This window comes from Cydia splendana, chromosome 18 (assembly GCF_910591565.1).
Source record: "Cydia splendana chromosome 18, ilCydSple1.2, whole genome shotgun sequence".
In the NCBI taxonomy this organism is placed as follows: domain Eukaryota; kingdom Metazoa; phylum Arthropoda; class Insecta; order Lepidoptera; family Tortricidae; genus Cydia; species Cydia splendana.
This window is the reverse complement of record NC_085977.1, coordinates 10,790,426-10,811,060: the sequence shown is the minus strand read 5'-3', so window position 1 is coordinate 10,811,060 and position 20,635 is coordinate 10,790,426. Positions and strand designations below refer to the sequence as shown.

The 20,635-nt window shown below is 35.2% G+C and overlaps 2 protein-coding genes across 2 annotated transcripts; one reads left to right on the top strand and one right to left on the bottom strand.

The window, feature by feature from the left end:
* Positions 1-1,598: 1,598 nt before the first annotated feature.
* On the top strand, positions 1,599-5,098 carry LOC134799136 (lopap-like). The gene is made up of 4 exons (XM_063771539.1): positions 1,599-1,896; positions 2,888-3,095; positions 3,697-3,795; positions 4,817-5,098. Exons 1-4 carry the CDS (start codon positions 1,771-1,773, stop codon positions 5,002-5,004), a joined length of 621 nt encoding a protein of 206 aa, XP_063627609.1. The 5' UTR covers positions 1,599-1,770; the 3' UTR covers positions 5,005-5,098.
* Positions 5,099-16,979: 11,881 nt separating this feature from the next.
* Positions 16,980-20,179, bottom strand: LOC134799238 (insecticyanin-A-like). The gene is made up of 4 exons (XM_063771617.1): positions 20,016-20,179; positions 18,539-18,770; positions 17,687-17,788; positions 16,980-17,226 (listed from the first exon to the last, which is right to left on the bottom strand). The coding sequence occupies exons 1-4, from the start codon at positions 20,127-20,129 to the stop codon at positions 17,036-17,038; spliced, it is 639 nt and encodes a 212-aa protein (XP_063627687.1). The 5' UTR covers positions 20,130-20,179; the 3' UTR covers positions 16,980-17,035.
* Between the last annotated feature and the right edge of the window lie 456 nt (positions 20,180-20,635).

The following is a 20,635-nucleotide window of genomic DNA, read 5'->3' as shown; positions in this document are numbered from 1 at the left end:
TTTAAATTAATTAGAACATTTATCTAATCTATAACATCGACATAGTATTATTATTACATCATACCAAAAAGAATAGATAGTATAGAGGGGTCCTGTCATTGTAAATTTTGTAGTCACTGTAAATTTACTGCCATCTATCGACACACGACTAAAACTCAAAATGAAAACGTATAAAGTTATCAAAAAATGTATATATATGGATAAATTATTTTATTATTTTTATATCATTTTGATCCATGTTCCTTCACTAATATCTATGTGTTAAAATTGTTAAATATGAAACGGTGTCGTCACGCCATCAAGCCGAGGATAGGCTAAAGGTGTGTGCGCCATCTATTCGAGAATGACTTTTGCTTCAATTCCGAGGCACGTTTTTTCCTTAGACTTTATTCGTCTTATACGAAGTTAGATATGTCTTTGATCATACTTAACTAGCGTATACTTTTCCCTCTTATGCCCAAAAAATTAACTGAGAATTAAATTTTAAGAAAAGGGAATAAGGTTTAGGTAATCGAACCGGTATACCTAATATTGGCAGTGGCAATTACGAATTCTCTTTATTTTCACTTTGAATAGGTACCCATTTCAGGACATGTTAATCATTTCTCTAGGTTAAGTTATATTTTAAGACTTGTCTCGCCCTAGCAGGGTCCATGCTGTACTCTGTAATGTTATTATTATATGTAAAAAAAAAAAACAACCTTGTAATACCATGGTTGCCATTCAATAAATGATATATATGATATGATATATCATTATTGCGTATTCACTTTAGTCTTCCTTTAAATATACTTACTATAGATATTTCAGTTTGTCAAGTCATCTTCCTCGCGTTATCCCGACATTTTTGCCACGGCTCATGGGAGCCTGGGGTCCGCTTGACAACTAATCCCGAGAATTGGCGTAGGCACTAGTTTTTACGAAAGCGACCAGCGACTAGGCCACCAGCGCTTTTAAATAAATTTCAGTTTGTCAAGTATTCGAATCCAACACGAGCAAAGCGAAGCGCAAGGGCACTACCTACCTTTTCTCGAAGCGCTTCATCGTTTTTTTGAACCCTCATAATATATTTATCTTGTTAACGGAAGCACTTTATTAACGGAACAACTTTTTCTCTCATCACGCGCCGGCCATTCTATTGTCAATTTCAACAATGAACGAAGTTAAAGGCCATCCTTTCTTGTTTATTTACAGACCAGAAAAAAACATCTAACGTCCATTGAAAAAAATATTGGTAAAAAAATACGATTAGCCTAAAACTCTGTAATTTGCGTAATGCCACAATCACAAATTTAAAACATGCCCATAGTACTACCTAACAGGTACTGTGATTTTTTGTCGTAGAGGTGTACCTAAAACGTGTTGCTAGGTTCCTGCTTACCTACTTAACCTGACCGTCAATGATCTGATTGAAATAATAAGAAAGAAAATATATTTATTTAACGCTACAACATACATAGTACATAAAAAATCTGGTATGGATGCTCCACAAAACAGGATCCCCACTCAGCATAATGCCGCGGCAATCCGATTGTTGGGCAATACATACATATATGTATTTGAGTATTATTCATGCTTTTTGAAGCCGGATAATAAACATATCCGTATGAGTAAATGACCTGCGGTTTCTGTAATCGAACATCAACGTGTCAGTTTAATCTTAACCTTATCAAAAGTACAGATAAACGTAGATAATCTAACTCCCACTCACGATACCAGAGATGAAATACAGCACCCGTTCCTAGTTTTAGTAGGTAGTGTAATAACAAAATGGATAAAATTATTTGTTGTATATTAGCTTTCATTTGTTTCATCCAGTGTTTGTGTGTGGCGCAAATATTGAAGTTTGGAACATGTCCTGATGTCAAGACCATGAAGTATTTTGAATTGGAAAAGGTATGTTGTAGCTGGTTCCTATATTAAGGATATCGCTTCTTTCCTAGATGTCGCTTTTTGTGGGGGCCCATCTTGTGAGGGCGAGTCACCGTCGTTTTCTGTTCTGCAGTGCTGATAGGCAGCTAAGTATAATTTAGCCCATCTTTGGTGATCTAATAATGATGGTACAGAAAATGTCGAACTACGGCAATCTCATTAGTAAACTACATCACCTACTAAATATTTATATTATTAGGTACATAAATAAAAATCTAATAGTAATCATTGAATGAACTGAAAGACAGGAAAAATGTACTAGACAGATACTTACAGTTTTTTGAAGATTTATAATCGGTAGGTACTGTGACGAAAAACTTACAATCTATTACCTATGCTCAATTCGTTTAGTATGGAAACAAGTGGCCTATTTTTAACAACTTTTCTTCTTTTCTCTAAGTTGTCTGTTGGAAATTGTGTACTGTTTACATTATCTACATATATTATTACAAGCAACACTGATATTTCTCTATGCTTACGGTCTACAACCCCTTCCGGTTTGTCTTTCAATATAATTATCGCTGTATGAAGTCGTTTCCAAAATGTAATCTATTATTTTACTATTTAGATAACATATAAGGAAATGTACTAGTGCTCGACATGCTAATGCCCAATAGATGACACCTTGCTGTAACCTCTATTGACAATGACTTAAGTTTCAAGATGGCATGTAGGTACTGGGACCGCGTCGAGCACCAGTACGTTTACCTTATAATATGTGTTTAATCCGTATTCATCTGCATTGTGACGTGACCAATTTGTAACTAATTTATGGGAAATTACAATACCAGATTGGTTGAGCTGAAATCTGTTTTTATTTACGATAACAAGTTACATATATCGTCACAATCCTTTGCTGAAGTCCTACGCAAAGCCCTGTCCCTTTATACTGCTTAACATTATCAAATACATGTCAGAGTTTTTGATTATTAAAGAAAGTTTAAACTCTTTCTAGTTCCTCGGCGTTTGGTACGAAATAGAGCGGTTCCCGACCTGGTACGAGGACCAAGGCGACTGCGCGTATAAACGCATAAGCGCGTGCGGGCGACACATTGAAATCGAGCATGTGTACGTAAAAGACGGCATCGAGTACATACTTCATGTGAACACCACGTATTCTGCTGGAGACGAGGCTGTTTTCGTCATACAAGAGAGTAACATCGGTACGTATCAAACAAAATTTAGTAGTACAAGTCAAGATGTTACTTACAAAAGTAAAAACTTCAACGATTTACTAGAGCGTATACTGCAACCCGCTGATTGCGATGTGTCATGTCACACGTTTCAATACATTACAACCGGCAAGTGCAAGTGCGTGTTTACGCAGTGAGACTACGTTGAGCGGTTGATCGGTGACCAGTATTATAGGTATATGATTATACCTATAATACTGGTCACCGATCAACCGCTCAACTATGCAATATATGGTAGGGTAATTCGCCAGTAACTGGCCACTTTTAGTAACTGGCCACCCCAAACCAAAAATGAATTCTATTCACCTATAAATAGAATTCATTTTAGTTTAAGGTGGCCCAGTTATTGTAACCTTATATTAAATGAATTATGTTTATAGGTGAATAGAATTCATTTTTAGTTTAGGACGGCCAGTTACTAAATATGGCCAGTTACTAGTGAATTACCCTACTAAGTTACGTATGTGCTATCTCGATTATAAAAACTAGAAGATACGAAAGTAGCAATAACAAATATGCTTTCCAATCCCGTAACTGAAATGTATTAAAGCTGTCGTCAAATTGCTTTCAGATCCAATGGGTATACCAATATCAGTTCTAACGACGGACTACACCGACTACGCCGTTATCTACGGTTGTAGGAACAGTGAAGAAATGAACCTGATGTATAGTAAGTATAACGTGTAATATTGTCTTCGATTACCGCGATAGTTACCTACTCGTGAAATAAAACTATTTTATTTTAACTGATTAATTGATTATATAGCGTATAATTAACATATTTAAATTTTTTCGCGTATAATGAATTTCATTAGGTATGTATAAGTAGTGCCAGCCTTAAATTTATAATTGTAACGTTTTCAACCAAAAGGTACCACATTGTCGCTTGTCGATAAGGTTGATTTCAAATTGAAGCTATATTAGCGCCCTTAGCACTCTTTTGGATGAGAATGGCACAATTGTTGTGCATTCTTTTTGTATGTAGGCTTCGCACATTGTACCTAATTTGGATAAAGGTGGTTATTTTTTTTCCTCAGTCCCCCGCTGATTACGAACGCTGTAAAAGGTCCTAAACCTCGGGATGCATTTCAAATTCATTATACGCGACATTTATTTTTCATAACTAAGGGGTCATCCATTAATTAAGTCACACGAATTTCTAGGTTTTTTTACCCCTCCCCCCCTCCTTGTCACACTTGGTCACATTTGGCAAACCCCTCCCCCCTGGTGTGACGTCACATTTGTTCAACGAAATCGGCAAATATTTATTTAATATTTAAAAAAAATATTTTTGACAAAAGAAATATTAGTAAATTTATAACCCAAAACTGATTAAGAAATAAAATTAAACGAATAAAAACGATTATCGTTTCAAAAACTTGTTATTTAAATGTATATTAGCGTTTAAAATAATTTAAATAAATTTTCGGTTACTGATGAAGTTAAAGTGACGTCACAAAGTTTGTGACTCCTCCTCCCCCTTGTCACAACATGTCACATTTTCTTGACCCCCTCCCTCCCCCTAAACGTGTGATGTAATTAATGGATGACCCCTAATGTAATTACTATACATAGCTAAAGTCCGTCTAAGTAAGCCTAAGTGCTACATCAAGTATGACGCAGATGCTGATAAGTTTTACTATATACATCAGTATAGTCTGAATACTTAATTCAAATCATATTCCAATCAGTTTCAGCCTGGATCGCCTCCCGGTCGTCCACTCTCGACCCCGAGACGCTAGACAAAGCGCGTCGCGAGCTAAGCTCCATCCCCTTTGCCAGTGCAGCGTACTTGGAGAGAGTAGAGCAGGAGAAATGCAGCTTCCACTGGACGGCGCATGTTGAAGCAGTTATAACACATGTCGATGAAGAATCTTAGACAGCAATTTATGAATGCACCACATTTTCCACATTTTCTAATTTTTTTTTATTTGGTCTACTAAACTCTATATGCCAATATACAAGTGTCGTAATGGATACTACCGTAAAATACCCTAATGTCGCCTGTCAAGCCAAACATCGCCTAAATTAAAAATATTCAATTTTCTACTAAAATTGGTATCAAACGTGACATATTTAACTACCATATCTATTGGGAAATTTATTTGTGGCAACACTGCTGTTACTTTTTTGTGTCTACCTTCAGTTTGTTCACTTTTAGAGTGTCTTGAAGAGTGTAAGGTGTGACAAAGATTTTTTTGCTCGTGAATACTTCTATCTCCAGCGGCACATGTTTAACAGGTGAGTCAACAAAATACTTCAATCTATAATCTAAATTTAATGATCTTTCACATGAAATAATTAGTTTTCACGTATCCCTCGTAATTAAAAAGTTATCTTGTAATATGTCACCTGGGAGGTCAAAACGCCTTCTTCCTTCCAAATTTCGCCTACCCCTAGGGTTGTCACTTTAATGAAAAAATAGATACCTAGTCGTTGCATTTTTTTTTGTATTTCAAAATGTGTTACGTACTTAAGTTTTGTTGTTTCTCTCCACTATCCCTATCCGTTATATTGGGTAGTAATTATGAAAAATTTAAATTACAAAAGTGTTGGTTTGTGGTTGTGAGGTTGTGGGGGTAGTGGTTTGGGGTTGATCGGTTACTAGGTTGGTGGAGCGGAGTTTAGGGATTGCTGGTGAGGGGTTACAGATGGGAGTAAGTTTTTCATTTTAGTCATAGATATTATGAAAAACATAAGTACCTATCACACGGTAGCAATTTTATATGCATCTCGGACATTAACTCATGAATCCCTTACGATTAGAACTCTATTTTAAAAGCCTTTGTTTCGCTTATAATTCAATGTACGCCCTTGCCGTAAATATGTCAGTTTCCTTCCTTGTGATACAATCTGCTATTGTTACTCTTTATATAATGTTTGTATTTTCAATATTTGCAGATCATGGGGAAACCTCAACCTAAATCTAAAACAAAAAGAAATTACACCCCAAAGCATGACCCGGAAATGATCAAAATTGCGGTTGATTAGATAAAATCAAAAAAAAATTCATCTTACGATGCCCAAAAAATGTTTGGTATACCGCGAAGAACATTATTGGACAAACTTCATTGTAAACATCCCAATGGTCCTGGTTGCCCAACACGCTTAACACTTGATGAAGAAGAAGATATTGTTCGAGTTTTAATAGCTGCAGCTAACTATGGATGTCCCCTCACCCTTTTAGATGTAAGGATTATGGTATTTAGCTATTTGGAAGCAAATAATAGACAAAGCCTATTCAATAACAAAATGGCGGGCGATAAATGGGTCAATAATTTTATGAAACGAAACAAAAATAAGCTGACACTCCGAACAACGCAAAATATTTCTAAAACAAAAGCAGAAAAAAGCCCCGATGACATGATTACTTATTTTCAAAATTTAGAAGAGTCTATCAATGGTGTTTATTTATTTATTGAGAAACAAACGGTCATATACAAAAATGTGTACAAAAATATGTTATTATATATACAAGACCTACAGTTTCCTTAAATTGTAACTGTGCTATATACTATATAACTACAAATACATTTACACTACGAGTATAAGTTAAAAAACAAAACTAAAAAGATTTGAGAAGTTACACATTATGTCATAAACTTTAGTATAAATTTTAATGTAATCTAAAGGTTTAGAACAGTGGCGAATTGTATTGCTAATCAATGGAACATTTTCTTCAAAGATATTATGCTACTATTAAAAATATCAAAGTCTGTTAGTTTATCACATTCATTAAAAAGTCGGCAAGCACGTCTAATAAACATATTACGAGCATAACATGTTCTGCTAATAGGAATAGAGAACAATTCCTTTCTGCGACACTGACGTATACGGGCACGAGGGACCTTGAGATAAACCATATCAAGTAAGGAAGGGATTTCTAATTTTGAATTTAGTATTTTGTATAGTAGAACAGTATCTGCACAATCACGCCGATTGCTGAGTGACTGCATTTTATGGCGTTGCAAAGAGTTGTCGTAATTAACATAATTATTACCAGTTCTAAAATCAAGCGACTTAATAAATTTCTTTTGGAGCTTTTCAATTCTATCGATATGTATAGAATGAAAAGGCTTCCAAACGACACAAGCAAATTCAAGACGGCTACGGACATAGCTGTTGTAAAGTATTTTATAAGTTAATGCATTTTTAAAAGGTTTTCCGACACGTAAAATAAACCCTAACTGTTTAAAAGACTTTTTTAATATATTTTCTATATGAGGGATGAATGACAATTTAGCATCCATTGTTACACCAAGATCTCTTATTTCAGTTACTCTGTTTAAAACTTCATCACAAAGTGTATAACAATAATCTATATTTTTCTTTTTTCTTGAGAAAGTTATTACACTACATTTATCATTATTCAGGAAAATATTATTATCGAAGCAGTATCTTTCAAGATTTAGTAAATCCAGTTGCAAAAGGTCACAGTCAGAAGGATTTTTGATTATTCTAAATATTTTAGTATCATCAGCATAAAGTAATACGTTCGAAAATTTTACATAGTCTGTGATATCGTGTTCCAAGAGAAAACATAATAAATTATGATGAAACCAATTTATCCGATGACCCCGGCGTACAAAAGTGTCTATTTCGAAGGGGGGTTAAGTATCCTGAACGAGTGTTAAATAGTTCTAAAGGAGCTATTTCAATTATGTTTGCGATATCAGCTGGTGGAGAGTGCCTGCCACCATATGTAGTGTATAGATCTAAGCATCTGCATCAGCAATGGACAATAAATGGTCCTACACACGCGAGGTTCAACCGCTCCAAGTCGGGCTGGTTTGACAACGTTATTTTCGAGGACTGGTTCGAAACTATCATATTGCCATGGGCTAAACGCAAGTCTGGTCCAAAAGTACTTATCGGTGACAATTTGGCGTCACATATAAATCACCGGATTGTGTCTCTCTGTGAAGCAAATGAAATCAGGTTCGTCTTACTGCCGCCCAATTCTTCACATTTGACGCAACCACTAGATGTCTGCTATTTTGGTCCCATGAAAAAGCTTTGGAGAAAGATTTTATTTAACTATAAGGTAAAAAATCCAAGAGAGGCCACAATAAACAAATCACATTTCCCCGAATTACTTAAACTTCTGATGTCGGAATTGAGTAACAAAACAGACAACATTTACAGTGCGTTCAAAAGTACCGGTATATATACATTAAACCCACAACAAGTAATTAAAAAACTGCCCAATGCTAACATATCACTTAATCAAAGTATAGACACAGCACTTCTGGAATTCTTAAAACAGCATAGAGCTGCAGATCCAATGAAAAAAATTCGCAATAAAAAATTAAATGTTGCTCCTGGAAAGTCCGTATCAAGTAGTGACTTTACTGCTGAATCAAGTGTTCCACCAAGGACAAAAAATAAATTAAACGATAAATGCTCTAAACAGAAAAATGTACCTAAAAAAACCACAAGTAATAAACACAAATCTTCTACAAAACCTCAAAATAGTAATAACTGTTTACCCGCCGCAGATAACTGCCGTAAACTTGTGGATACACTTTTTAAGTTGTGCATCGATAAAATTAACAATATTGACCTGCCCCTTCAAACAGTTACAAACACAAATAAAATTCCAATGAAATCTACAAAAGTAACCATTTTGAAAGATAAATATTTGCCAGATGACGAGAAATGGTCCAAAGATGATTTTCATAAAATAACAGATAAAGGAACTAAAGTTACTTTAACTTCCACCCTATGCACACAAAAAGTGACTGAAAATCATACTTATTTTTCAGATATTGAAGCAGGTGGCAGTAATAATAGTGTAATTAATGAAGCTTCCATGTCATATCACCGAACTATAAAAAAAGAAAAGAATTTACGCCACTTTGTTCGTGAAGACTCTGATTCAGACGGTTTAATTAAGGATTTAGAATATTCATCAGAATCAGAAACTGAACCAGAATCATGGGATCAATATAAGAGTAATCTATTGGATTCAGTGAATGACGAAGAGGATCTTGATGAATTAAATACTAGCGCAGAATCCGTAACCGACGTTTTTGACAATGGAACTAAACCAATAGAGGTGGGGAGTTATGTTCTAGTTAAGTTTACCATTAAAAAAACTTGCAAATATTATGCTGGATTAATAATAGATATGGAAGGAACACATTGTAACGTTAAATTCCTTAGAAACGCCAAAAACTTATTCGTTTGGCCTCGAGTAGATGACATAGCTTTTGTTCTTAAGGAAGATATTGTGGCTTTGTTGCCTGTGCCAAAGGAAGATCGAAGGGGCAAACTGCATTTTTCCTTTGACTTTACAAACTATAATGTGTTATAGGTTAAAAACGATTTGTGGCTTTCTTTCTCTGATCGAAATCCACATTTAGTTTAATAGGTAATAATGGACCGCCAATTTTTGTAGGCACAAAGAATAGTTTTTTCTTTTATTTTTTGTTTCTAATATATACAACTGGTACAATCTATTATAGTAGTAATAATAATAAACGTAAAGTTACATAAACTGCAAAATTGAAATTAGTGACGAAAAGATGATTATATAGACGATGATGTGTTGGTAGGTAATACAGTAAAATTGTATTATCTACTTATTGATTATATGTAGGTACAGTTACGAGTAAGTGGATACCTTTTAATTATCGCCAAAAGCAGCTTGAACGATGTGATACCATAAACTTCCGGAAATAGTTTAATTACTAAATAAATAATATATGATTTAATAACTACATCCTAATGATCTCGTACAATAATATTAATCGTTTTTTTTATTTTGAAGTATCTAATTATATAACTAGGTAATCTCGTCGTCTTCTTCTTTGATACATATATAGTCTATAATCCATTTACAAACACTTGTCCAAAAAAATTATATTCAACAAAAACACCACATGACTCAGTAATTTCAGAATGGCCGATTCACGTGTTTATTGTGTTCAGGTCATTTTGAAATTTTAACTAAGTCATGTGGTGTTTTTGTTGACATATTTTTTTTAGTACCTAGAGTCCTAGACCATGCGTTTGTAAATGGATTATTTAAAGTTATTTTCTTATGTCGTGGTATTTTACAAGATAACCCAACGTAAGCGGGATTTTTGTTAAGTACTTAATTAATATGTATTACTTTTTAAATACATTTTGTGGTTGATTTTGAAATGTTTTTTTTTCTCATACCTATATGATTTACGACATGAAAACCAAAAATCCTCTTTAATTGCGACAGTTGGTTATAAACATGATTTTTGACAACCCTGAACGATCGTAGTGATATGTATGAAAACACGCTGGATGTCTTCCTATTTTCGCCTATGATGAAAATATGTGCGTAATAGGACCTTAATAACACCGGCGTACGATTCAATATAAATTACGTGAATCATACAGAGGGTAGAACTTAATTTTTATGGAGTGTGCCTATATTCAGTCATGTTTGATAGGGTAGGCGAAATTAGGCAAAAAGAAGAAACTTCGCCTATTGTCTTTGAGCTCCTTTTTTAGGTATAAACGTACATAAAATTGGGTTATTTTTAAATTAAATTTAGGTGTTATCATTATATATACCATTTAGATACTAGTGATCACACAATAAACATGTACCCTAAGAGGAAACTTCAAAAATATGTCAAAAAGTAGGCGAAAATAGGGTATTTTACGGTATATAAACCGTTAAGTATAGGTACTGGCACCAAAGTTGCTCACGCACACTTACATTTTTACTTTTCAAATGACGTTTGTCGATTAATAAGGAGGGCTGAATAAGGAGGACGACAACAAACGTGAACATCTGTAACTGTACCCTTTTCACGCAAATAAATGATTTATGATTTATGATTATCGATTGTCATCTTGGTTCTCAATGTGAGTTTGAGTCTCACTGTCTTTTCTTTTTTAATAATTTGTATGAAATTCATAATAATCAGAATGATAGAATCGGGAAGCAAACATTTTGACTTTTGATAAAGCTTTATTAAAAGTCGAAATTTTTGCTTAGATAAAGCCAGCACAATTTTACATAGAGGAATTTACGTACAGCTTGTAGTGTTTCAGCGGGCATACACGTGTGATGCATGTGTTATCGCGCTGTAATGACAAGATAAAACATACGTGATGTACTGACACGTGGTATGATAGTAACAGGTGAACGCTTTCCCTTGTAGTACCTAATATGATTACATACTTTAGTAGAGTAGGGAAGTCGGGAACTAATATTTAACCGTAGAATAGTATTTTCACTTCTCATGCTCAAAAAGTGCACCTTTATGTCGTGCGTAGACGACATAAAATCGCATTTTATGCTCTAGAGCTGCGGTCGGCAACCTGCGGCCCGCGGGCCGCATGCGGCTCGCGAAACTGTCACTTGCGGCCCGAGAGGCGCCTTGGCTATTTTGTATGTAATAGTGACAAACGACAATGTCTCATAAAGTCATAAATATTAACAAAGTACGGCCCGCGTCACCTCCGTTAACTACTATTGGCCCTTGGCTGCTAAAAGGTTGCCGACCGCTGCTCTAGAGCATAAAAGTAAAATTTTCTTCTAAGACTACCCATACAACCATTTCCAGTCGCCGTTACGACGCGGTGTTGACACATCTTGTGTCGACACCGTCTGTTTCGGTCACAATTCCAGTCGCAGAGTCGTCGCCGTGTCGACACAGTTACCAGAAATGGGGAAGGGTCGACACATGACACAAAGTGACATAAAGTGTGGTCGCCGTGTGCACACATTGTTTCGGGTTTGCGACTACTTTATGCCAAAATCATTCGTTCATTCGTTCATTTTGTTCCTGTCAAATGGAAACTGTCAGATGGAAAAATGCTTAAATAAAAATAAGTGACATTAATACGCCATCTCTAAAACGGATTACAAGACGTAATTATATATTGTTTGCATTTATATTACAATAGGACTTAAATTATTATGGGGAATTAAACTGCTCGAGTGATTTGATAAACTAAGTGTAATATAATCAACGCGCCACCACATTGTTTTAGTTTAGCCGGAAATGAAATTGTTTACTTCTCAGTGCCTGTGTTCATAACTATATTATTTGAAGCATTTTTAGTACTTCGATGCGTATACTATACTTAAATAACAGAAATAACGCTTTACATACTACGAAACTTGTTAATTATGATGTATAAATATGGTTTAAGGCTGAGAAATATTGCAGTCACAAAGTAGTTGCAATGTTTCGACTTTGTGTCGACTCTGTGTTGACACATGACACGCGCTGTCAAAAGTAATAACAAAGTTACTGGTATGTTACTGGATTTGCAATATGGCTCCTTGTGTTGATTTGTTTTCAGATATTCTCAAAGTGTAAAAATGCCGTGGTCAGAGATGGGCATTAATCGATTAACTGTTTATTCGACTAATTAATGGAATAAAAAAAGTTAATTCTCAAATTTTAATCGCGATTAGTTTAGTCGACCTAACATAGATTGAAATTGAATTAATCTGAATATTAATCGAATAAATTATCGATTAAATCTCGATTGAAAGTTGACAGGGGGCCATTTTTGTACGTAAAAATAATAGAAATGTCTTGCATGCAGATGGTAGCAAAACACTTTGTCATAAAAGTCGAGATGGGTGTCGATATATAGGTTTTAGGGAGTGCCGATTTCGAAAATAATGACCATTTTGGAATCCGAAATGGCGGCCATGCACTGTGTCATAAAAGTCGTCATGGATGTCGTTTTATACGTTTTAGGGGGCCCCAATTTTGAAAATGATGACCATTTTGGAATCCAAAATGGCGGCCATGCACTATGCCATAAAAGTCGTCATGGGTGTCGTTTTATAGGTTTTAGGGGGCGCAGATTTCGAAAATGATAACCATTTTGGATTCCAAGATGGCGGCCATGCACTATGTCATAAAAGTCGTCATGGATGTCGTTTTATAGGTTTTAGGGGGCCCGATTTAGAAAATGATGACCATTTTGAAATCCAAAATGGCGGCCATGCACTATGTCATAAAAGTCGTCATGGGTGTCGTTTTATAGGTTTTGGGGGGCGCAGATTTAGAAAATGATAACCATTTTGGATTCCAAAATGGCGGCCATGCACTATGTCATAAAAGTCGTCATGGGTGTCGTTTTATAGGTTTTGGGGGGCGCAGATTTCGAAAATGATAACATTTTCAATTTAAAAATGGCGGCAATGCACTATGTCATAAAAGTCGTCATGGATATCGTTTTATAGGTTTTAGGGGGCGCAGATTTCGAAAATGATGACTATTTTGGATTCCAAGATGGCGGCCATGCACTATGTCATAAAAGTCGTCATGGATGTCGTTTTATAAGTTTTAGGGGGCGCAGATTTCGAAAATGATGACTATTTTGGATTCCACTTTTATGACAAAATACGTAGCCGCCATCTTATAAAATGATCATCGTTTTCGAATTCTGCACTCCCTAAAACCTATAAATCGACATCCGTGACGACGCAAGTTATCTTTATTTTCAGATCTAACAAATTGCTACAGAATACAAAGGACAAAAAAGAAGCGAGGAGGTAATGAAACAAGCAAAAATACAGATGATTCCTCGACGCAATTGGGTGATTCTTAAATTGTGTCCAGTTTTTTTTTGTCACAAAAGTTTATATTTTTCACATATTACTCTCACAAGTTCCGTGACATTTCGACCTTCTAATTTTTTAAGTAAATGTTTTTGTTTATCTATGAGGATCTCACTAGAATAGTATAATCAAGGTATGTTTATATTTGATGAATGAAATAGTAACGCAAAAAAAAAATATATTTGTGTCTTATATTCCTGCCGAAGACTTTTATTTTACCTTTTCCTTCTACACAAGTTTGGCCAAGTAATAAGAATTTAGGGCTCTCAATTTTATTTTGACTTCTACAACAGTAAAGCTACGAGGCCATGTTTGGTATCGTTTTCGTATAAATTCGCAGTACCAAATTTAGTTAAGGTATCACATTGACACCATTCCGAAGTAAAAACATATAAACTTATTAAAATACTTTCTTTTAAACTCCTCTTCACGCTTAAACTGCTGAACAGTTTTAATTTAAATTTGGTACACATATATTTTGAGTCCCGAGACAGGATATAATAAGTTATCTCAAAAATCATCCTTTAAAGGTGTGAAATGAGGTGTAGGGGGGAATTCAGAATTGACTTCTTGAAGTTAATACTGTTTAAGTTTAGGTTTGAAGTCATGTTTTTAGGGTTCCGTACCCAAAGGGTAAAACGGGACCCTATTACTAAGACTTCGCTGTCCGTCCGTCCGTCCGTCCGTCCGTCCGTCCGTCCGTCTGTCACCAGGCTGTATCTCACGAACCGTGATAGCTAGACAGTTGAAATTTTCACAGATGATGTATTTCTGTTGCCGCTATAACAACAAATACTAAAAACAGAATAAAATAAAGATTTAAATGGGGCTCCCATACAACAAACGTGATTTTTGACCAAAGTTAAGCAACGTCGGGAGTGGTCAGTATTTGGATGGGTGACCGTTTTTTTTTTTTTTTTTTTTTTTGTTTTTTTTTTGCATTATGGTACGGAACCCTTCGTGCGCGAGTCCGACTCGCACTTGCCCGGTTTTTTCATCATTTTTAACTAAATCAAAGATGTAGACCATCCCAAATTTCATATAAATCGGTTCAGCGGTTATTGATTTCCCGTACAAATTTCCACGCCACTTTTCACACCTTCAAAAGATGATTTTGGTTATAAGATCCTATGTCCTGTTCCGGGACGCAAACTATTTCTATACCAAATTTCAACGAAATCGGTTCAGCGGTTAAGCGTCAAGAAGAGTTTCAAAAAAACCGGCCAAGTGCGAGTCGGACTCGCGTATTAAGGGTTCCGTACATTAAGTCCGACTCGCGCTTGACTGTACATTTCTAATAGGTTTTCCTGTCATCTATAGGTAAAGAACTATTTTGTGTATTCAGACGGACATACATACAGACGCACGAGTGATCCTATAAGGGTTCCGTTTTTTCCTTTTGAGGTACGGAACCCTAAAAAGATTTTTTTTTTTTTTGTGGAATGGTGTCAATGTGATATCTTAAATGGATTCAGCACCCCAGATTTATACGAAAACGATACCAAACACGGCCTAGCACCTTCACTGATATAGATATATCAAGATAAAATTGAGAGCCCTAAATAAACTTTCAAGAGCGGATATCTCAAAAACTATTCAACATATCGAAAAAATTGACTGAATAAACTTGTAACAAATTAAATTAACTTTCATTTTGTATAAGTGGCCATGTCGCTGAGATGCATAGTTTCCGAGATATAATCGAAAAACGGGAAAATGGGACCTTCAAAGCCCCCTCTCTCCCCCCCCCGCTCAAGGGCTACGGCCGGGGACTTTTGATATGTTCACCTCCTAACTTGTCAAACCGAGTTACGGAGTCAAAAATTGTGTTCCGAGCATTTCCCTCTACAACTTTTGGAGCATTCGTTGCCTGAAGTAGCTTATTGAATTTCTTTAAAAACTTTTCTGTAAAAGGTTGACGGGTGTTGGGTGTTTATATGGTTTCGGTCGATTATTATCATTTGCATTGCCCATGATGACTTACTAGAATTACGAGCACACGAGACACTAATAGTAGTTTGACAAACCTTGGTTTTCAAGAGGTATTTTATATTGACATTTGCTGTCACAAATTTGCTGTCAGATTTAGTCGCAAACCGCACGCAAAGTGCACACAAATGTGTCGACACCTTGTTACGGAAAAGTGTAGACACGGCGACGACACTTTGTTTCGAAACAATTCTAGACACATTGTGTGGACTCTGTTACGACACATCTGACATTTAGTTACCACTTTGTGATTCTGCGACTGGAATGGTTATATGGGTAAGGTAATCGGTCTCAACAGCCAAACAGTTAAAACATATTGCACAATTATACAGAGCAATATAATTGTGTAGATGAAAAAAACTTGTTATAATATTTTATTTTTGCTACAATTTATTAGAAATCCGTATTTTCTGTCATTAAATTTAGTAAATCACATAAAACAGGAGTCGATTATCGTTCAAAAATGCTCCGAAATGTTTGACTTGGCAGAAAACCAAGCGTCTGAAACTCTGATCACATGTTGAAAATTAAAAAAAAAATAATAAAAAGTTAGTTGGCGGGAAATGGTTATGTATTATGTTCTTTCGCTTTACGACAATTTCGTGGTGTAAATTGCCGTGAAAAATATAATTTTATTTTCCTCGCAATCGAAGTGAAAAGCAGAGTGTACAACAAGGGCATAAATGTCCATTTTTACCCTCGTCTACTGTAAGAATGGGTCACTTTATGCCCTTGTTGTACAATCTACTATTATTCGGTAAGTTCGTTGTTTACAAATAACGCGAACTTATTATATGTATAATGTATATTGATGTTTTACTACAAAGTGATATTACAAACCTAATTAAATACGTTTTTTTACAGGTATTACGTTGTTTAGGTTTTGTTGTTATATTTTAATTATAGAATATATTTTTATATGTCACATAGTTGAGACATTATAAGCTATGATAATATCATGTATTTTATAATAATAATTTTGTGTAACTGTACATACAATACATGATATATATACTCAAAACTTTATCATTTAACCAAACCTACATAATATAACATAAATATATAATTTAAGATCACATTTAGATAAAAAAAATACTTTCGAGTACATAATCGCTTTAATTTTTTTCCTCACGTATACGCACAATTATTATGATTCATATTTATCAAGATTAAAATGTACAATTTAGTTTTATTTCCTACTTGATTGACTTACGTGCACATGGTTTATTCGTCAGATAAGTGGCAAGTAGCGTATTCAGGAATTTACTTGGACATTATCAAACAGGCCCTTAGCATTGTAGTTTATTCATTAATTTAGATTCATTACATTTGAGTAAGGTTTTATTTAAATCGGCACGGGATATCTAAAGGTCATAGGCTCAGTAGCCTGATCCTCATAATATTTGGGTTGGCATTTAGACCAATCTTCCTTCACCAGCTTGGCAGGGTCTACTCCGATCTGCTGCAGTGGCTTCGTAGCGAGGGCTAGTGACACTTCGTTGAGTAGATGGGATCTAGATAGAACCCAGACGTAAACTGGAACACATAAATAGTAGATTGTGTCACAAGGGAGCAAAATGTCATATTTAGGGCGACGGCGTACATTGAATCCTAAACGAAGCGAAGGATTCTATAATAGAATCCCGAGAGTATCGAGAGATTCTAAAGTAGAATCCTAAGCGTACTGAAAGATTCAAGTATGTTACACCCAAGATGGAAATAATTTTGCTGCCACGTGACACATACTTTTCACATCACCTATGAGGTAATTATGTAATTATGAAAAATATTATTCTTACCTAAAAAAAGAATGTGCAAAAAAAAATAGTGGTCTAGAACAGAAAAGTGTTAGTTTGATCCCTCCTAGCAGGGAAGAAAAAGCCTTTTTCGTATTGGTGATGTTAATTTAGCAATCGAATAGTTAGAATAAAGGAAGAAGAAAATTATGCGACTACGATTGATGCTGAGTGTACATTTAAAAACTAGTAATACTCACTGAAATGTTTGTCGATTAAAGGGCTATACTCGCAAGTATATACGGTAGCGTAGTAGTTGTAGTTGGTTGCCAACACTCGGAATGGATATCTCCTTGTTTTTACTGAAACGGAATAGAAATTATTGAAAGGTAGGCACAGAATAGTTAATAGTTAGTTCATACATAACATACATTCGGATGAAAGAAGCGCCTGGCGTTGGTTGGCTCGTTGGGTGGACATCCGAAAAATCGCGAGTCACTTTTGGATGAGACTAGCCCAGGACCTGGATAAGTAAGTGGCGTACACGAAGAGAGGCCTATGCCCTATGCTCAGCAGTGGGCGACTGATGGCTAAAATGATGATGATGAGGTTATACCATTCGGGTAATCTGATTATGATGATGAATGATGGAGAACTAATTCAGGGATTGACTCTCTTTTTACAAGCTTTTTATTAACTTGCAATATATACCTAACTATGTAATATGTATGTATATTTGTAAGGGTCAAATCTTGCAAGTAAAATTTGACCTACTTCCCAACTTCCAATGAAGCTGAAAATTTGTATACATATGTACCTAAGTCGGGTCAATGCAATATAATGGTACCATCCAGCTGATCTGATGATGGAGACACGAGGTAGCCATAGGAACTCTGCATGTGATAAAACAACGCAACTTTGTGTTTCGGGTTTTTAGAATTGTCTCGATGAGCATTAGTTGCCTGTAGAAAGAAAAGTACAGTGAGCGATAAAAGCTTGTACCAAAAATGAAATTTTTGTCAAAAATGTATTTACCTAACTGTAAAATACTATGAGGTTATTAACGTCAAATGCAACGAAAGTTGCACATTATCTTAATTATGAGCACTCACGTCTTCTTGGAGCATTTTCAAATTGAAACTCAATATCTAAGTATGCAGGCTTCTCAATGTCCGACTGTATGACCATCCTTCCGACGCTGTATCGATGGAACAAGCCCCGGTCTACCCTGGACTGATTCAGGTATATTCCAGTGGGTTTGGTGATGAGATTGAGTACTGAGCAGTTGTTGTGGCGGTGACCATCGCTCGAGTAAGAATAGGTTTGGTACCAGTCGTTGTAAAACTGGAAACATATTTTTCTTTTATTAATGCTTGAAAAGATACATAAAATAATTAAAAGATCGAGCCACTGACACGGCATGTCTGTTTCACTCTGGCATAGACAGATAGGTATTTTGTATAAAAAAATACATAGGTATATTGTTAGTACTGCCACCACGTAGAACTTTTCATTCACACGTCGGCTTAAAGGATAAAATAAAATAAAAGGAGTCCTGCACGGATATGATGGTCGAAGTTCACTCCGTGACAGCGTGGTATAGACAATGTCTGTCTCTTTCAATCACATGGTAATCAAAAGACACTTATTTTATCACGTGGATAAAGCCATCCATAATATGCATGCTGCGTTTACATAAAGGTACATTCGAAATAATAATACAAAAGATTAATATTAGCATGAACGACAAACAGCATACTTACATAAATACTCGAATTTAACTGTAACCTCCTAACGTAAATTATTTTATAGCATTATTCATAGATTTATGTAAAATAATGTGTGTTGTAAGTAACCCTAAAATATGGGCCTTATTTTTACGTACTACAGGTACCAATTTTTCTATGTTTTATAGAAAATTTTGATACGCATTATACATACAATACAAATACCGTAAAACGGGGTGAGTAGGTTTCGCGGGGAGAGTTGGGTTATGAATGGGAAGAGAAGGTTTGAGAGAGGGGTGAGAAGGGATTTTAAAGCTACTGCTACAAAAATAATGTATTCCAATTTAAAATGGGGCTATAGTAATACGCATAATAAAAAAAATCGATCCAACAATCTTCCAAAATCACCTTTGTATGAAAAACCCTCTCACCCCAAATACGAGGCACTACGGGTAGGGTTTGCACGACGGATCTGAAATGTATGGGAAGATCCGCGGATCCGGATGCAGATCCGGATAATTTCATACATTTCGGATCTGGATTGCAAACCCTAACTACGGGGTGAGGTGGGTTTTCCTCTTTATCGTCAAAGTTATGAAATGGAACTACCCAAAATAAAATACAAACTAAAATACAAACGTCCGAACCACTTATTATATACACCAAAAAAATTTTATAGAGGTTTGAAAGTCAAATTTCACCCAACTCACCCCATTTTACGGTACATACATAAATATAATATTATCACTTTTATTTATTTAAAGTGATATAATTTAAATAATGTATATAATGTACAATAAAATTTTGTTATAAAACTTAACCTAATTAACAACTAAAAATAGAAATAAGTATTATCACTTACTTCAGCCAGCCTGAAATCTTCTTTCAAATTCACCCTTTCGGGACATTTTCCAGGTAATGTGAAATACCCAAACACATGACAAAGCAATGAGACAAATATTAAAATTCTCAACATATTAAAGTGTTAATCGAACAGTTTCTTGTTTAAAAGTAAACAAAGACTAGATGAGCGTCTCTATAACACCGTACACAAAGTCATAGGTTATCTGAGGTGTGATATAATAATTAAGCGGAGTAAATATTTATACAGAGAGTTACTGGAAATGAGATTGCATTTGAATTTTATTATTTGTATAATTTTCCTTATGGAAATGTATAGCCCAAGGAGTAACCAACCAACAATGTATCTAGTCCCATTCAATGACAGTAAATAATTTAAGTAATTAGTGTGTGCAGAAAGTGTGGATGCGCAAACCAATACGTTTCCAATTCAATTGAAATACGTCCAATCTTCATAATACTAATTACAATTAGTCTTCTAGTATTACTTTCTCTCTTTTGTATGAGAAGTCCAATTGTTAATTGAGTATCGGTATCAATTTTCCTATTGTAATTCATAATACAAAGCCCCATTACAATGGCTCACATAATTTATTTCGAAATAAACTTGACGCTTATGTA

What these genes read in the sequence shown, in the direction of transcription:
- LOC134799136 (XM_063771539.1), top strand. Translation starts at nt 1,771, where the DNA reads ATGGATAAAATTATTTGTTGTATATTAGCTTTCATTTGTTTCATCCAG. An exon ending in AGTATTTTGAATTGGAAAAG is followed by an intron (nt 1,897 to 2,887) that starts GTATGTTGTAGC and finishes AACTCTTTCTAG; the next exon opens with TTCCTCGGCGTTTGGTACGA. An exon ending in CATACAAGAGAGTAACATCG is followed by an intron (nt 3,096 to 3,696) that starts GTACGTATCAAA and finishes AATTGCTTTCAG; the next exon opens with ATCCAATGGGTATACCAATA.
- LOC134799238 (XM_063771617.1), bottom strand. Translation starts at nt 20,129, where the DNA reads ATGTTGAGAATTTTAATATTTGTCTCATTGCTTTGTCATGTGTTTGGG. An exon ending in AAGATTTCAGGCTGGCTGAA is followed by an intron (nt 18,771 to 20,015) that starts GTAAGTGATAAT and finishes ATATGTTTCCAG; the next exon opens with TTTTACAACGACTGGTACCA. An exon ending in TGAAAATGCTCCAAGAAGAC is followed by an intron (nt 17,789 to 18,538) that starts GTGAGTGCTCAT and finishes ATTCCGTTTCAG; the next exon opens with TAAAAACAAGGAGATATCCA.